The sequence below is a fragment of the Crotalus tigris genome, unplaced genomic scaffold (assembly GCF_016545835.1).
Source record: "Crotalus tigris isolate CLP2741 ecotype Arizona unplaced genomic scaffold, ASM1654583v1 scf7180000017831.1706817, whole genome shotgun sequence".
NCBI classification, from domain to species: Eukaryota; Metazoa; Chordata; class Lepidosauria; order Squamata; family Viperidae; genus Crotalus; species Crotalus tigris.
This window is the reverse complement of record NW_024096660.1, coordinates 639,147-655,855: the sequence shown is the minus strand read 5'-3', so window position 1 is coordinate 655,855 and position 16,709 is coordinate 639,147. Positions and strand designations below refer to the sequence as shown.

The following is a 16,709-nucleotide window of genomic DNA, read 5'->3' as shown; positions in this document are numbered from 1 at the left end:
AGAAGGAAGGACTCACTGGAGAAGGGCCTAATGCTGGGAAAGATTGAGGGCAATAGAAGAAGGGGATGACAGAGAATGAGATGGCTGGATGGAGTCACTGAAGCAGTAGGTATGAACTTAAATGGACTCCAGAAGATGGTAGAGGACAGGAAGACCTGGAAGAACATTGTCCATGGGGTCGCGATGGGTCGGACACGACTTCGCAATTAACAACAACAACAACAACAATAGAGGCCAAACCAGAATTTTTTTTATTGGGAATTATAGAAAGAAAATATAAGAAAGATACAAATTATTTACTATAAAGCGGCACAAATAGCCTTTGCTCAAAAATGGAAAGAGAAAGATACTCCAACCGAAGAGGAAATATTACTTGAAATTTTCAATTGCACTGAAATGGATAGACTTACATGGGAACTCAAGGATAAAAGTGAAACTAAGTATTACAAAATCTGGGAACAATTTTATGATTGGATAGACAATAAGAGGGTAGCCAAGACAAATGTATAGTGTTAGAATAAAATATAGATTATAGACAAATGTATATTTAAAAGATAAATAGATACATAGAAATAAGGGGGAAAGTGTTAATGTTATTTATTTATTTATTTATTTATGAGACTTATATACCACTTTAAGTACAAGCACTTTCTAAGCGGTGTACACCAGTAAGCAATGTATATATATATTTACATTGCCTCCAACAATCTGGGTCCTCATTTTACCTACCCCAGAAGGATGGAAGGCTGAGTCAACCTTGAGCCGGTGAGATTTGAACCGCTGACCTGCTGAACACAGTCAGCTAAAGTGGCCTGCAGTACTGCACTCTAACTGCTGTGCCACCTCGGCTCATATTTATATTATAAATAGTGAGCAAAGCTCAAGAACTATATGTCTATATGAGTACTAATACTACTGTAAAATGTCGGAAGATGTATGGAACCAGTGATGTCATATCTATGTCCAATGTGTTTTTAATTTTGTATTATTAATATAAAAAAATAAAAAAATATGGGTCTGAAAATTAATGAATCAAAGATTAAGTTAATTGTGTTTGACAGCTTCAACTGGTGCAGAATGCAGCAATATGAGTAATTAATGGCACTGGTTACTCGGCATATGTAATACCACTAATTTGTGAGATGCCTGGGTTGCCAGTGTCTTCTGGATGCAATTCATGGCTCAGGGCCAGGTTACTTGGAGTTGGTTCTACCCCTCAGAACGAGCACAGCAAAATAGGCATACTTCAGGCCCTGTTAGCTGAGGAATGCCGTTTAGTAGGGTGCAGAATAAAACTGTTATAATATTGCAAATTATAGTTAATGAAACATCATTTTTCATTTTGTACCTCCATGAATGTTGTTTCTGACCCAACAATTGCTAATAGGAGAATTTATAAGGAAAGCATTTCTTATGAATAATTATATTATGCTTAAGAAATGGGCTAGATGCCTAGAAACTGAATGAAAGAGTAAAGTATTAAATTAAAATATCAAACAGAATTACTGAATTAAAAGTGATCATGTAAGCCTTGAAATAAATGTCTGGGAGATATAGTTATTTTTACTTATTTGCATCATTCATTCAAAGGCTTAAATACAATTGCTTGTTGTTAAAATGCTTGAATAATATTCCATTGCATGCACATTTTAAAGTTTGAAGAATTTGGAATTTCATTTTATTCTGCCTAATTACATGTGATTTTTTTCCAATATTCATTAGTCTCATTGTCTTCCTTTGGAAGGATTTAAAAACATCTTTTGCAATCACACATCATCCTTCATTTGACTTCTTTATGAGACAGGTTCTGAGACTTCTTCATTTCTAAAGAAATGTTTATAAATCCAAAGTGACATAACTTTTCTCCCACAGATGATTTTCCAAAAATTGTATTCTTACTGAAGAGAAGCAGGGGAAAAAGCAGTTTTCCTTTTTATCAGTCCAGCACAAGGAATTTACTTACACAGTCAATGAGCATGACTAAGACAGCTTGTTGGTTGTTAGTAGTTAGTAAAAATATTTTTGAGTCTTAGTATGATTTCCTTCTACATTTAAGTAGAATATCAGGACTTCATGAAAGTTTCATTATGACTTTATTAATATTGTGCTTATCTTATTTTACTGGTGTTTATTGTTTTAGTTACATTAATTTGTTTTTTTTTTCTTCAAAAAGCTTGGCTACTAATGAAAAAGTGGAATTGGAAAAGTGGAAAAGTGACCAGAACTGGGAAGGTTCTGACTTAGCCTCAGTGATCCTTAGGTTGTACTGTATGAATTATCAGAATTTTGTTTGCCTTAAAGGAGAAGGGTGGAATAGATCATAAGCATACCGAAAAATATGGTAAAGCCAAGAGGATGAACTCCTCAAAGAAAAATTCCCATACCTGGTTATCTAGAAAATAAAAAAAAATACAGTGAGCATAACTAAACTTGCTTGAGTGGAATTGAATGTAATGGAAGAAAATTTGAAATACAGAGTAGTATCTGCCTGCATTAGCAATGCAGTCAAAAAGCATGATGTCACATGATTGCATTGTTTAGTGATTTCCTGTCAGCTTCCAACAAACAAAGTCAATGGGAAAGCTGTAAGGGAAAGTATCAAGTCACTCCCTTGGCATTTTCTCCTGAGGACCCTGGCTATGTAGTACCTGGGAATCTGGTACTCTGTAGCACATGTCTACCTGCTTGCCTGTGCTGATGCAATCACTCCCTCCTGCACCAGCCATCCCTGGCTCTACCATGCTCATGCTATACCAACCACTGGTGCACAAGCACCCATCTGGCAGAGCTGGTCTTGCCATGCTGCAGCTGTTTTTTACCTGCCCACTAGCCTGCTTGTGAGCTGTCTGGGACTTTCAACTTCCTGCTTATTTTTCTGTATGTTCCGAGAAGTAACCAGCATGATCCAAAAGGGATCCAAATCCAGTTAATTTCAATTAGCTGATCCTTAAGATATCAATGTGTAGTAAATTCATTTCACCTTTCACTGTGTTGAGCTTTTTCATGTTCATGCTTCTTATGCTCCATATTCCCACTATTGTTCTCTTTGTGTTTTCTTTTCCTGGAGGCAATATCAGAAACTAGGCATCCTGCAGACTTTTACCTTGCCATGTCATAAATACCATTAGTACAATTATAACTTATAACCTTTCATTTAGTAACTTTTCAAAGTTATAATGGGACTGAAAAAGCGACTTATGACCCTTTTTCACTTAATGACCATTACAGCATCCTGTGGTCATGTGATCAAAATTTGGACACTTGGCAACTGACCTATATTTATGATGGTTGCAGTGTCCTGGGGTCATGTGGTTATCTTTTGCAACCTTCTGACAAGCAAAGTCAATGGGAAAGCCAGATTCACCTAACAACCATGTCATTATCTTAACAACAGCAGTGATTCACTTAGACCAGTGGTTCTCAACCTTTCTAATGCCGCGACCCCATAATACAGTTCCCCATGTTGTGGTGACCCCCAACCACTTATACATCACCGGGTGCCAGGGGCGTGGCCAAAGAAAAGGGGAAAAAAATGGCGGACAGCCTTGTTTGGCGACCCCCGTGAAATGGTCGTTCGACCCCAAATGGGGTCCCGACCCACAGGTTGAGAACCACTGACTTAGAACTTTGGCAAGAAAGGTTGCAAAATGGAGCAAAACTGATTTAACAACTATCTTGCTTAGCAATAGAAATTTTGGGGTCATTTGTGGTTGTAAGTCAAGAACTACCTGTAGCTTGTTGAGTATCGTCCAATCTCAAGGATCCATCTTCCAGAATTACATTGTTATTAGCTTTATCTTATCTGTCCGCATGGATTTTTTGGTAAATTTCAGGAGTGGTCTTCCATATTCTTCTATTGCACACTTTGAAAATATGCTTTTTTTGTTGTCATTAATGTGAACCATCAGAATTTTCCTGTCTTACTTCTTACTATATGCACCTGCTTGCTTTAGCTAAGCATGTATGAAGACTTTCACACATGCCTGAATGTTCTTAGTTCCTCTCTCCACCACCATCACTATGTTGGAATACAATGGCAAGATTTGTGTCATAAGTAGAACTGTAGCTCTTTAATTTTGCAAAAAATTTTCAGTGTAGAGAAGTGCTGTGGTTGTATGTCACATACAAACCTATTTTGCTTATTTTATGAAGTGACTTTTGTTGGAGAGGTGATCAGAAATAGAGGTGGCAGCGGTCTTAGCTCTTTCTTTGCCCTGAGCTTATTTACAGTACATTTCACTTACAATGTAAAAAAAAAAAATGATGAATTTGGAATCAGACATTGATGTGCAGGATACTTCCCTTCCCTTGCCCCTTACTCTCATCTAGATTTGATGGGGGCAGGGAGGCAACTGACTGGACATGTCCCTGTACTTTTCATGGCAAAATTTCAGTAGTAGTTTGCCCTTGCCTATTTCCTAAGGCTAAGAGAGAAAGTGACTGGCCCATGATCACCCTGCTGACCCTAGTCCCAAGGTGGAACTAGAATTCATGGCTGTGGTTACATATTTGTGTCTGTTACATGTAATTAATACCATCAATTTCAATTATTTTTGTTTCTGTTCATTCTATAGGCACCAAAGATTTGAAAAGGCCTTTCTGCTAGCAGTTGATATAGGTGCTCGTGACTTATTTATGGTAAGTTACACTTGAAGAATTTTCACTACTGTTGCAGCTATTGGATTAATTCTGCCATTTTTGGTACACATTAACCAAGTTTGAAGTAATTTATAATCTTTTTAATGTATAAGCTTATAGTTCATAAGCTAGTGACATTTCTAAGATCAAACAATAATCTGTAACAATCATTCAATCAATCAATCAATCAGAAGAGAGCTGGAAGGGACATTGGAAGTCTTCTAGTCCAATCTTCTGCTCAAGCAGGAGATCCTATAGTTAGGTGGCTGTCCAGTCTTGTCTTAAAAACCTCCAGTGATGAAGCACTCACAACTTCTGAAGGCAAGCTGTTCCACTGGTTAATTGTCCTGTTAGGAAGTTTCTCCTTCATTCTAAGTTGATTTTCTCCTTGATTAGTTTCCATCCATTATTTCTTGACTTGCCTTCTGGTGCTTTGGAAATAACTTGACCCCCTCTTCTTTGTAGCAGCCCCGCAAATACTGGAATACTGCTATCATGTCACCTCTAGTCCTTCTTTTCTCTAGACTGGCCATACCCAATTCCTGCAACTATTCTTCATATGTTTTTGTTTCCAGACCCTTAACCATCTTAGTTGTTCTTCTTTGCACTTTTTCCTAAGTCTCAACATCTTTTTTGGAATGTGGTGACCAAAACTGGATGCAGTATTCCAGGTGTGGTATTACTTAGGATTTATAAAGTGGTAATAATACTTCACGTGATTTTGATTCTATGCCTCTGTTTATACCACCAAGGATTGTGTTAACTTTTTTGGTTACTGCTGCATACACCTGGTTCATGTTTAAGTGATCGTCCACTAGGACTCCAAGGTCCCTCTCACAGTTACTGTTTCTGAGCCAGATTTTGCCTAATCTGTATTTGTACCTTTGGTTTTTCCTGCCTTGGTGTAAAACCTTGCTTTTCTCCACATTAAATTTCATGTTGTTGGATGGGGCCCATTGTTCAAGTCTGTTAAGATCTTTTTGGATCCTAAGCTTGTCTTCTGAGGTGTTGATTATTCCTGACAGCTTAGTGTCATCTGCAAATTTGATGAGTTTCCCTTCTTTTCCTTCATCAAAGTCATTTATGAAGATATTGAAGAGTACTGGGCCTAAGACGGAACCTTGTGGTACCCCACTGCTCATTTCCCTTCCTGTAGATGTAGTACCATTGAGGACTACTCTTGAGTATGGTTTGTCACCCACTTACAAATCCATCTGGGGTGATGTTGTCTATTCCACATTTTTCTAGTTTATCAAGAAGTAGGTTGTGCTCTACTTTGTCAAATGTCTTGCTGAAGTCCAAGTTTGTCTTTCACTTTATCAGAGAGATATTTGTGCAACCATGCTGGTTTCTTCTTGGATTTCTTGTTTTTCTTTTTCAGTGCTATGTGTTGCACTGGACTTTTACGATCATATTTTTCAGTGTTTCCCACACCTTTTGAGTTGTTTTCCCCTTTAGGATTTTTATCTATGAAATTTTGCTTAGACTCTCTCTGAGTTCGTTAAAATCAGCTCTTTCAAAGTTTAAGACACTGGTTGGATTATATTCTATTACTTGTGTTTGCATTATATTGAATTCCACTATGACGTGGTCACTCTTGCCCAAGGTTCTGGCAACTTCAACTCCCTCTATCACTTCTTCTCGATTAGTAAGAATTGGGTCCAATATAACTTTTCCTCTAGTTCCTTCCGCTACCTTTTGGATGATCAAGTTGTCAGCTAAGTTGGTTAGGAATCTATTCGATCTCCCACTTGCTGCAGAGTTTGTCTCCCAGTTGATACCAGGGTAGTTAAAGTCTCCCATTACTACTGTGGTTTGTTTCCTACATACATTTGTTAATTGATTAGCAAAGAATTCATCTATTTCTTCAGCTTGGTTGGGTGGCTTGTAGTATATTCCTATAGCAATGTCATTTTTTCCCTTTTATATTGACCCATATGGATTCTAGGAGGTTTTCATCCTTGGTTTTATGTATTTTTGTAGAGCTGTAGTGATCTTTTATATATAGTGCAACTCCACTTCTTCTTTTGTTAGGTCTGTTTCTTTTAAATAGTTTGTATCCTTCCATCAGTACATTCCAGTCATGAGCTTCATCCCACCAAGTTTCAGTAATGGCAACTATATAATATCTGTCTTTATGTACTAATACTTCAAGTTTCACCCTGTTTGTTCCCTAAACTTTGAGCATGAGTGTACAGGCATTTGAGTCCTTGGATATGTTTCTTATATCTCCTACTTAATAACTGGGATTTCCATCCTTTCCATCACTCCCTCTTCATTATGTTTTTCTTTTTTTATTTCTTTCTCTTTACTCCCTGCCTCCTTATGTGATTAGTTATCTAGTTTTTGTTTGGAATTAGGTTCTAAAGGTTGTGAAGATTGCCCCCCTTCTCCCCCCAATTTTAGTTTAAAGCCCTTTTGGTAAGATGAGCCAGTCATTTTCCAAATATATTTTCAGTTCTTGTGAGGTGCAGTCCATCCATTGCCAATAGCCTTCATCTAGGTAATGCAGACCATGATCAAGGAAGTGAAAGTTCTGTTGATGACACCAGTTTTTAAGCCAGTGGTTTGTTTCTAAAATCCTTTGCTCCCTCACTGGATGTTGGCTTTTGTTGGAAGTATAAATGAAAACACCACTTGAGCTCCTAATTCTTTAACTTTCTTCCCTAGCTGTTTCTAATCTCATTATTGTTTTCAGATTTATTGTTGTGTCATTGCTTCCCACATGTAGGAGAAGAAAGGGCTAGTAATCTGTGGGGTTGATTATTTTAGTAAGGTACTCAGTTCCATCTTTGATTTTTGCTCCAGGAAGACAATATATCTCCCTAGATTGACTGCCTGGTCTGCAGACTATAGTTTTTGTTCCCCTGAGAACTGGCTCTCTTATCACCAATATTCACCTTTTCTCAACAATGATTCTCAATTCTTAACAATGTATTATCACATACAATGATTGTTTTGTGATAAATATGGTGTGAATTGGCTCTATAGTGTAATACTATAGTTCTGTATAAAATCTGAACCATTGTCATTTCTGCCTTGTGTTCTGGTAATACATATTTAGTCAATAGCTATCAAAATAATTTTGATTTGTAGTTTCTGATCTCATTTTGGGAATTAACTTAGTTGTGGCTAAGTTATCCTTGATTAAGAATTGGACAATAGAAATACAATCCATTTCTTTTGTTCTGAGCTTCTCAAAAGTATTTGATACCATTAGTTACATTGCATTCTAGAAAATCCTGTTGAGTAAGTCTGGAAAGCATGGTCCATTTCTAGATCTTAGTCTTCAGATCACTGGGGGCCTTGGATTCACACTGGTTGGAGTAAATGCTAGATCCATTTGTAATTGCTAGGTTTCTTCATGACAGCTGGAATGTATTATTGAAATCTGGCTAGGTGAGGGCAATGCTATCATCCTCCTGGAGATCTGGCCTTCTGAGTTTTGGATTCCCTTTTTTAATTAACAGAATAACAGAGTTGGAAGAGACCTTGGAGGTCTTCTAGTCCAACCCCCTGCTCAAGCAAGAGACGCTATACCATTCTCAGACAAGTGGTTGTCCAATCTCTTCTTAAAAACTTCCAGTGATGGAGCGCCCACAACTTCTGAAGGCAAGGCAATTCACCAATTGTTCTGTCAGGAAATTTCTCCTTATTTCTAGGTTGGATCTCTCCTTGATTAGTTTCCATCCATTGCTTCTTGTTCTGCCTTTGGGTGCTTTGGGGAATAGATCAACCTCCTCTTCTTTGTTGCAGCCCCTTAGATATCAGAACACCCCTAATCCTTCTCTTCATTAAACTAGACAAACCCAATTCCTGCAACCGTTCTTCATATGTTTTAGCCTCCAGTCCCCTGATCATCATCGCTGCTTTTCTCTGTGCTCTTTCTAGAGTCTCAACATCTTTTTTATATTGTAGTGACACATGGAATAGATGTGACAGCACTGAAACTATGGGGAAATAATTAAATAATAATCATAAATGGACAGAATTCATATCTGGCCATTCCACTATAGATCACTTTATAGTTTTATGTCATCTGATTTAGAATGGTAAACCTAAATTTTACTGTATCTGAAGGAAAATATGCTTATTTTAGAAGGAAAATATGCTTATTTTAAAACAACTTTAACTTCTTTAATAGGACAAACCAGGGAACATAGCCTCATTTTACCATTTTACCCTGTTCAACTTATACCATCTTTTATAGTATTAACATTGGCCTCTGTAGTAGTTATTGAAATAATCATTTGCTTTGGATCTTAAAATAGAATCATTCATTCTTTCAGATAGGATTTTGATAGTAATTTAATTAACATTCCTTGTAATCTAAAAGCTTTCATCAGTATACAGGCAATCCAAACCTGTATAAGGAAGCTTTTTGTTATCTTCAAGTTGAAGATGGAAGTCTAGTGCAACTTAGAAATAGTTTATGTTAAGTCCTTACTGATTCAGTGAACTGGACATATAGAACTTATGAAATCAGTGGAAGTGTTGAAAAATTCCACTGGAAAGAATATCTAATACCATTTTCTCCTTACCTTACCTTACCTTATGTTTTGGTAAGATAATAATCTTAAATAAGAATTTAATTATATTCTGACACAGGTGGAAATTTTTTGTGACTTTTTAAACCCTTCATCACATTTCACATATTAGATTTCTATAACTGATGCTTGAGAAGTCAATCACTGCAGTGAGGTATTTACATGTTATCATTCTGTTACCTCTGTTCAAGACAATTTTCAACAGGAATAAAAGTAACTCAGTTCATAAGTGATCCTATATTCAAGCCGTCTGGAAAGCTTTTTTCTTAAAATATTTCTGCAGCAGAATCTGACAATTAAGTTTAAGGTACAATTGCAGTTTTACAGTCTCTCAGGTTATTGCTGTAGATCTGCAGGAGATGTTATTGTTTCTGAAAGAAAAACAATGGGGGAAACCTTACAGAGTTACATTAACTCAGCTCTTTTGCATAATTAAGATATTCTGTTTAAATTAAGCCTTGACACTAGCTGTTTATATAATTTATTCTATTATGCTACTTGCCTTGTTAATTTGATCTTAATATTTAATTTCTGTGTTCAATTACACAATTACATTCCCTTTTTATAGAGTTTGAACATTCCTTTCTAATTATACAAAAAGAATTGCACAAATCTTTTAATACTTTTCAGTATATAGTTCTAATCATCCAGCTTATTCCATCTAATTAGAAAGATTTGTGTACTGTGATAAATTTTCTCAATTAAGCATGCTTTGAAAGAACCCTCTGAAAGAACCCTCTGAAATATTTCTGAGAAAGTATGTATATGCATACAGATACCAGAAATATGTGTGTGTGTGTTTGTGTGTGTGTGGGGGGGTGCTTTTTACACTTTTTAGAAAACCCTTTTTTCTTTCTTGTGGCTATATTAATGTATTATGATGAGAAAAAAGAAAAACTCAAACAATGGACTGATGGATGGATATAAATTGTTCAAAAGAAATAGATCTACAAAAAGAGGAGGGGGAGTTGCACTATATGTAAGAGAACAGTACATATCTACAGAAATGCACATTATCAAAGATAAAATCTCTCCAGAATGTCTATGGCCCAATATAAAAGAGAAAAAAAGTGACGTCGCTATAGACAGGCCACCCAACCAATCAGAAGAAATAGATGAACTCTTTGCCAACCAGTTAACAAATCTGTGTAGGAAGCTTACCACAGTAGTAATTGGAGACCTCAACTATCCAGATATCAACTGGGAGACAAACTCTGCAGTGAGCGGGAGATCAAACAGATTCCTAACCGACAACTTTGTCATCTAAAAGGTGGAGGAGGGAAGTAGAAGTAAAGCCATACTGGACTTAATTCTTACTAATAGAGAAGAAGTGATAGAGGGAGTTGAAGTTGCCGGAACCTTGGGTGAAAGTGACCAGTCAGACTGGAATTCAATATAGTGCAAACACAAGCAATAGAAAATAATCTATTCTTACTTTTAAATCTGATTCCTTAGCTTGGCGCATTGTTATATGCTAAACTAAACTAAACTGTTTTACAATTTCATAAGAACAAGAAAATTTACACACATTGAATTTTAGAGTATTATTATGATATTATTATTTTTAGTATTAGTACTGTTTAACAATTTCGAGATTGTATGGTTTAATAGTTAGGATATTAATTTGTTTATGTTTTCATTATTATTATGTTTATTTTTAATTTGTTTATATTTATGTTAAAGGGGAGTTAAAGTGCATTATGGACTTGGTTATTTATATAGTTGGTTAATGTTAGTTAGATTATGATTATTATATTTGTAACCCTATACTCAGCTCTGGGAAGTTGGGGAGGGAGGGGGTTTGGGTGGGTTATATTGTAATTTTTATAAAACTTTTTAATAAAAAAAAAGAAAATTTACATACATATATATATCTTTCTGAGCTACCAACCAATTATCTTACTAATACCTCACTTGAGGGAAATGAACCATTTATTAAGACCAATCGGCTACAGTTCGATAGATGCATAACAGCTGTGTAGTGAGCAGAAAGTCCTCAGGTGAAGTAGGGCGTTCTTGTATTTCTGAAATACCCAAAAAAAAAAAAAAAAAAAAATGTCCCTATAGAATTTTTTGCAACCTAGCTTTAGACAGTAAACATTTTGACAAATTACAACAGTGGCTTCTTTAAAACATCAGCAACAAAAACTTTGTTTTAGATGTACACTGCTTTAAAAGAATTAAGTTACATTTTAGTTACAAATGTAATCTTTTTACATACATGCATGCCAAAATGCAAATGTAACTGAACTACAACTGAAATATTTCAGGCTGCATATATGTAAAATCTGAGCGTTAAGTGTAAAATGGTGTAGATTAGCCTACCAATATAGTTGGATACTATAAAAAGATAGCGTAGCCGCTGTTTCTTAAATCTTACCCTGTAAAATGACTCTTGAATTTTGACAAAGGTTTTGGGTACATATCTGAATCAATATCGAGCACAAGCCTGCAAAGACTATTGATTACCTTCTTTGTTGCATCCAGTAGAGGTAATCCTTGAGTTAACGACCAACATGGTGCTTGCCCATTAGGGTCAAAAGTTGGGATAATGTTAAATGAATTGCCTCAAGTAACAACCAGCCATCCCTGCTGTCCCCAGTGCATTTATTAAACGAATGAACAGATTGTTAAGTAGAGTTCAGGAGGTCTAGTGCAAGTACAAGCCCACCTGCTTCAGGACTCTCAAAGCCTCCCCCATCCCAAGATGCCCCATACCTACCCCTTGGGTGGCACATGCTGGCCTGCCACACAGCTACTGTCTTGCCAGCGACAAGCAATGGGAAAGGAAAACTCTGGCCACACCTGCCTTTCCTAATTTTCCCCCTGTCCTTCTTTCTGCCAAGATGCCCTGCCTTTCTAGGGCAAAGAAAGGAGCTCCCTGGCCTTTCAGAGCTTTCTGCACTGATCTGCTGGCCATTGGGAGGCTGCAAAGCCCTCCTGTGTCTTGCTAAGCTTTGAGAAGCCGGCCCTTGCCTAAAAGGTGGCAGCTTCAGGACGAGCTTCTCAAAACCTTTCCCTTGCTTAACTCCTCCCTCGCCTAGAAAGCCACAATAAACAATAAACAAAATAATAAACAAAAGCCACATTTCTTCCATAAACAAAACAAAAAAACCTGGGAGGGACGGACTTATTGATCAGGTAGTCAGACAAACAGCTTAAGCTTGCAAAGACCCAGTGTCTTCTATTTTGTTGGCCAAGTTTCTACAGTAGTCAGCTAACTTTTGAAGATGAAGGTTTTGTTCCCCCTCCAGTTCAAGGAAAAAAGCCACAGAAAGATTTTCTCACAAATGAAAGCCAATATACATGTCCCAGGATAATGTTGCAGGGTCCAATCTGGGTTGGTCACTGGGACCAGAGGTTTATCTTCCAAGCTTTTGGACTTGTGTTGTAGTCCATCCTCAGGGGACTTCTCTCTAGCAGAGTGTGTACCTCTAGCAGGCACACACTCTGCTAGAGAGAAATTCCCTAAGGATGAGCTCCAGCATGAATCTGAAAGCTCGGAAGACTAATCCTCTGGACCAGTAGTGGCGAACCTATGGCACGGGTGCCAGAGGCAGCACTCAGAACCCTCTCTGTGAGCACACACGCCGTCACCCCAGTCCTAGGCCTTCAGCTGGGTTTTATAAAACCTTTTCGCTTTAGGCCTCCGCCCCGTGTGCAAAAAAAAAAAAAAGGTTCAATCAGTCAATTTCAACTTCTCGCGGGAAAAAAAATGATCTTGCAAAGTTGGAATTGATTGATTGAATTTTTTAGACCCACCCAGTCTGCCATTACTATTGTACCCATGCCCACCCAATGGGCTACACCCACCCAATGGGCCACACCCACCCGGCACCCTACGATGCATAAATGGTTTTGGGTTGCAGTTTGGGCACTCAGTCTCTAAAAGGTTCGCCATCACTGTTCTGGACTGACCCAGACTGGATCCTCTAGAAATATTTTTTTCTTTCCTTGCTTGATTGGTTCCTCTAATCTTCAACCTGGAGTTAAGGTAAGGTTTTTAAAAGGAATAAGATTGCAGAGCAGAGATGGAGAGTTTAGTTTTAGAACCTATTTGGGACAGGTGGGAAAGATCAACAAAAGAGCCCTGAGAATTCTTTGTGGAAATGGTGGCTTTCAGACCTCTTTGCACCAATCAACTGACTGCTGGTCAGCTAGTTATCGGAACCTGCAAAGCTATCTCGTCTCTAACAAACTTTGAGAAGCCAGCCCCTGCATAAAATGCAGCAGTTTCAGAATGAACTTCCCAAAACCTTTCCCTTGCTTAATCCCCTCCCTCCTTCCCTTCCCTAGAAAGGCACATTTCTTCAACAAACAAAACAAAAAAGGCGAGGAAGGGCAATGCAGCATCTCTATGATCTGTTCTAAGGGCGAGTGACTGCAGGGCCAGTGTAGCTATGATAACTTTGAAACAGACTCGTATGTAATTTTGGGGGTGGGTCAGAACTTTGAACCATTGTTAAGTGATCTGTCATTTCTTGAGGAATTTCTAGAGTATCCTTATTCTAATACAGACATGTCAAACACAAGGCCTGGGGGCCGGATGCGGCCCGCGAAGTGATTTCATGTGGCGGCGAAGCCATCCTGGAAACAGTGAGGGAACAGCCCCCGCTGCCTTGGCCCTGACCCAGGCTGGCCGGGAGCCAATGTACAATTTTGTGGTGGCCATCTATGCTGAAACACATTCAGTCTTAGCTCCACCAGGCTGTCTAGAAACAGCAAGGAACTAGTCCCTGCCAGGTCGGCCCTGTTCCCTGGGTGCATGCTGGGGAAGTGTCACCCTTTGTGAGGAATGAAGAAATGGACCATGCCTTGGCGCTTGCCCTGGTCCCACCCCCTTCTGCCAGAGACCCTCAGATCTGTCTCACTCCTGCCTAGGCCCCCACAGGGACCCTTGAGGCGAACGATGTAGAGCTGGCCATGCCCACCCAGTAGGCCACACCCACTCCATCCATGTCCACCCAGTAGGCTGCACCCACCCTGGCCACAAACACCCGGCCCCCTGAGGGCAACCGCAGTGCTGATGCGGCCCTCAATGAAATTGAGTTTGACACCCCTGTTCTAATAGAATGGTATCCACCAATAGAATGGATTTATACACTGTGTCACTTCTCAAAATATGTTGCTCCAGCAGCATGATAATTCTCTAAGACAGATTATGAGGGAGGTGCAGGGAGAAGGAGAATGTATAGAAACTGAAGAATACCCTTGCAGAATTTTTGTCAGTAGTTCAAAGATTTCACCATGTTCCGTGTAATCTTTAAAATACAAATGGAAGAGTAGGAATGAAAGTACCCTTGAGTTTGTAAACTGCTGGGGGAACTTCCTGAAGAATGGAGTAAAAATACTACAAACACAATAATTGCCTAACTAACTAGCAAGAGGGTGCCTGAGGTGAGGTATCAATCAAGGTACATTCTTGTGGCAGTCCTGTTAAGTGCTGTATATTGCTGATTCTCACCAAAGTGCCTAAATGTGAGAATAATACAATAACTGTAATATTATTGTAGGCAACTCCTCTTAAAGGATTTTTTCAGATAGTGGTCTTCAGTATAAATAATTATTGTATAAAGTACCATATCACATCTAAATGAAACAATGTTTATTAGTTTCTATAAAATTCAAAAATAAATGAAATGAATAGATATAATCTATTTTTACTGTGCCAAAGCAGGTAATCTTATATATCGGGGTCCCCAACCCCCAGGCCATGAACTGTTAGGAACCAGGCTGCGCAAGCGTGTGAAGCTTCATCTGCACGTGCATGGGATCTAGGTAGCACACAAAACCATGCCCCCCCCCAGTCCATGGGAAACTTTTTTTTTCACAGATCTGGTCCCTGGTACCCAAAAGGTTGGGGACCGCTGGTTTATATGACAGGAAAGATCAAGCATTATTAAAGTTGTTCATTTTAAATCCTTTCGTAGTGGGGTCCATCTTTTGGAGCCATCAGTTTGAAAGGGCAACTAATGTTCTGTTATAAATAGGGCAGACAGACACTTGAATAAAGGACATTTGTGATGATTCAAGCAGTATAGAATAAGAAATGTTCTGAAAAATTCTTGGAATTTTGCATAGATACGTGAAGATTTGATTCTTCGAAATCAGTGTTGGTGTAGTTTATGTGGTAAAATATAATTATTTAAAGGAAAAATATTAGGAACTTTTCTCTATATTCTTAACATAAAAATATTTATACTACTTTATACAGTTTGTATCTACATCATAATCATATATGGCACCATTTTTGTGTAGAAAATGTGATTTTGAAAGTTCATTTGAAAATATTTTTATGAATGTTAACAAATTGTTTAATATAAATGATAAAGCAAATTATAGCATATCATGTGGATCATAGTTTATACATTATATACATATAAATACAGATCACCAGTTTTTATTGTGCAATGATTGTTTCATAACCACAGCTTAGTGCAGGGGAGTACAATGTACTACTCCCTTGTACACTGCTTCCGTAGCCTCCAAAATTCCCAGAACTTGTACTGTTAAATTTGGGAAGCAAATCATCATTCTTCAGCATTATATTTGTTTACATAGTGGTTGAAAGAATCTAATGAGCTCCTAACAAAGAAGTATATAATCAAAGAAAAGTTATATAACCATGTACTAAATAGCCTTTATTTGGTAGTGCTTTATATTTAAAAAATCTGAGTAGAAAAAAAATCATTTTTTAAAAATGTTTTCAAGTATCACAGGCAGTTATGAAAATTTGGCATCATGAGTTTAATCTGAAAATCCTTTTAATTCATTTGTATCAGATGAACATACTACTAAGTACATAATAAAACCGAGTTTCACAATTACAGTATTACCTTAGCCGAATTGATAGTATAAGCTTTTATCCATTTAAGAAGTTCCTGAGGGCTCTCTTTTCTGACAATGTTATTAGGATTATGGACAGAGGAAGTGTAATATTGATGGCAAATTCTGACTACTTTGCCTCCAGACAGACATTCTTCTGAAACCACACCTGTTTCAAGGTTTCTAGGCACCTTCAAATTCCCAGGAGTTTTAGGAGTTGGATGCCTTCATCTTTTAACTTCTTCGGAGGTTGTGGTTCCTTGAGTCTTTGCATCTCTAACCATTTAAAGTTAACATTTATATTCATCAGGGATGACTCATATTTCTTACACCATTCTGTTTCTACCTTAAGTTACTGATTTGTAATATCATCAGAGAATAAAAACAAGTTTTACATGTTTACTCTGCTTATGGTGGCATATACTTAGGAAGGAATTAGTTGGGGTGCTTTACTTTGAAAACACTACAGAGAGAGACATAAATCTTTCTTGAGTGGTATGCATATATGCTGACATTCAAAACTATTAACATTATTCAGAGTACTTCTATTATAATAAGAGAAACACAAAAAGATGAGAATTTGAATAAATTAATAAATGAATCCTTTATTAAAGCCAAAGGCCAATCACTTACAACAGCCAACTAGCACTAGCACCTAATAGCAAACACTAAAAGAAATAGTAATATAAAAGCAATAGG

The 16,709-nt window shown here is 37.6% G+C and overlaps 1 protein-coding gene across 9 annotated transcripts in view; it reads left to right on the top strand.

The window, feature by feature from the left end:
• Positions 1–16,709, top strand: part of LOC120307839 (WD repeat containing planar cell polarity effector) — a 168,275-nt gene that overhangs the window by 116,227 nt on the left and 35,339 nt on the right. For all 9 annotated transcript variants that reach the window (XR_005556666.1, XM_039343003.1, XM_039343007.1 and 6 more), the window contains one exon: positions 4,575–4,638. Coding sequence is in view for 8 of the 9 variants with exons in the window: in XM_039343003.1 (XP_039198937.1) it covers positions 4,575–4,638 (64 nt within the window). In the remaining variant the exon portion in view is untranslated. The remainder of the gene's footprint in view (positions 1–4,574; positions 4,639–16,709) is intronic.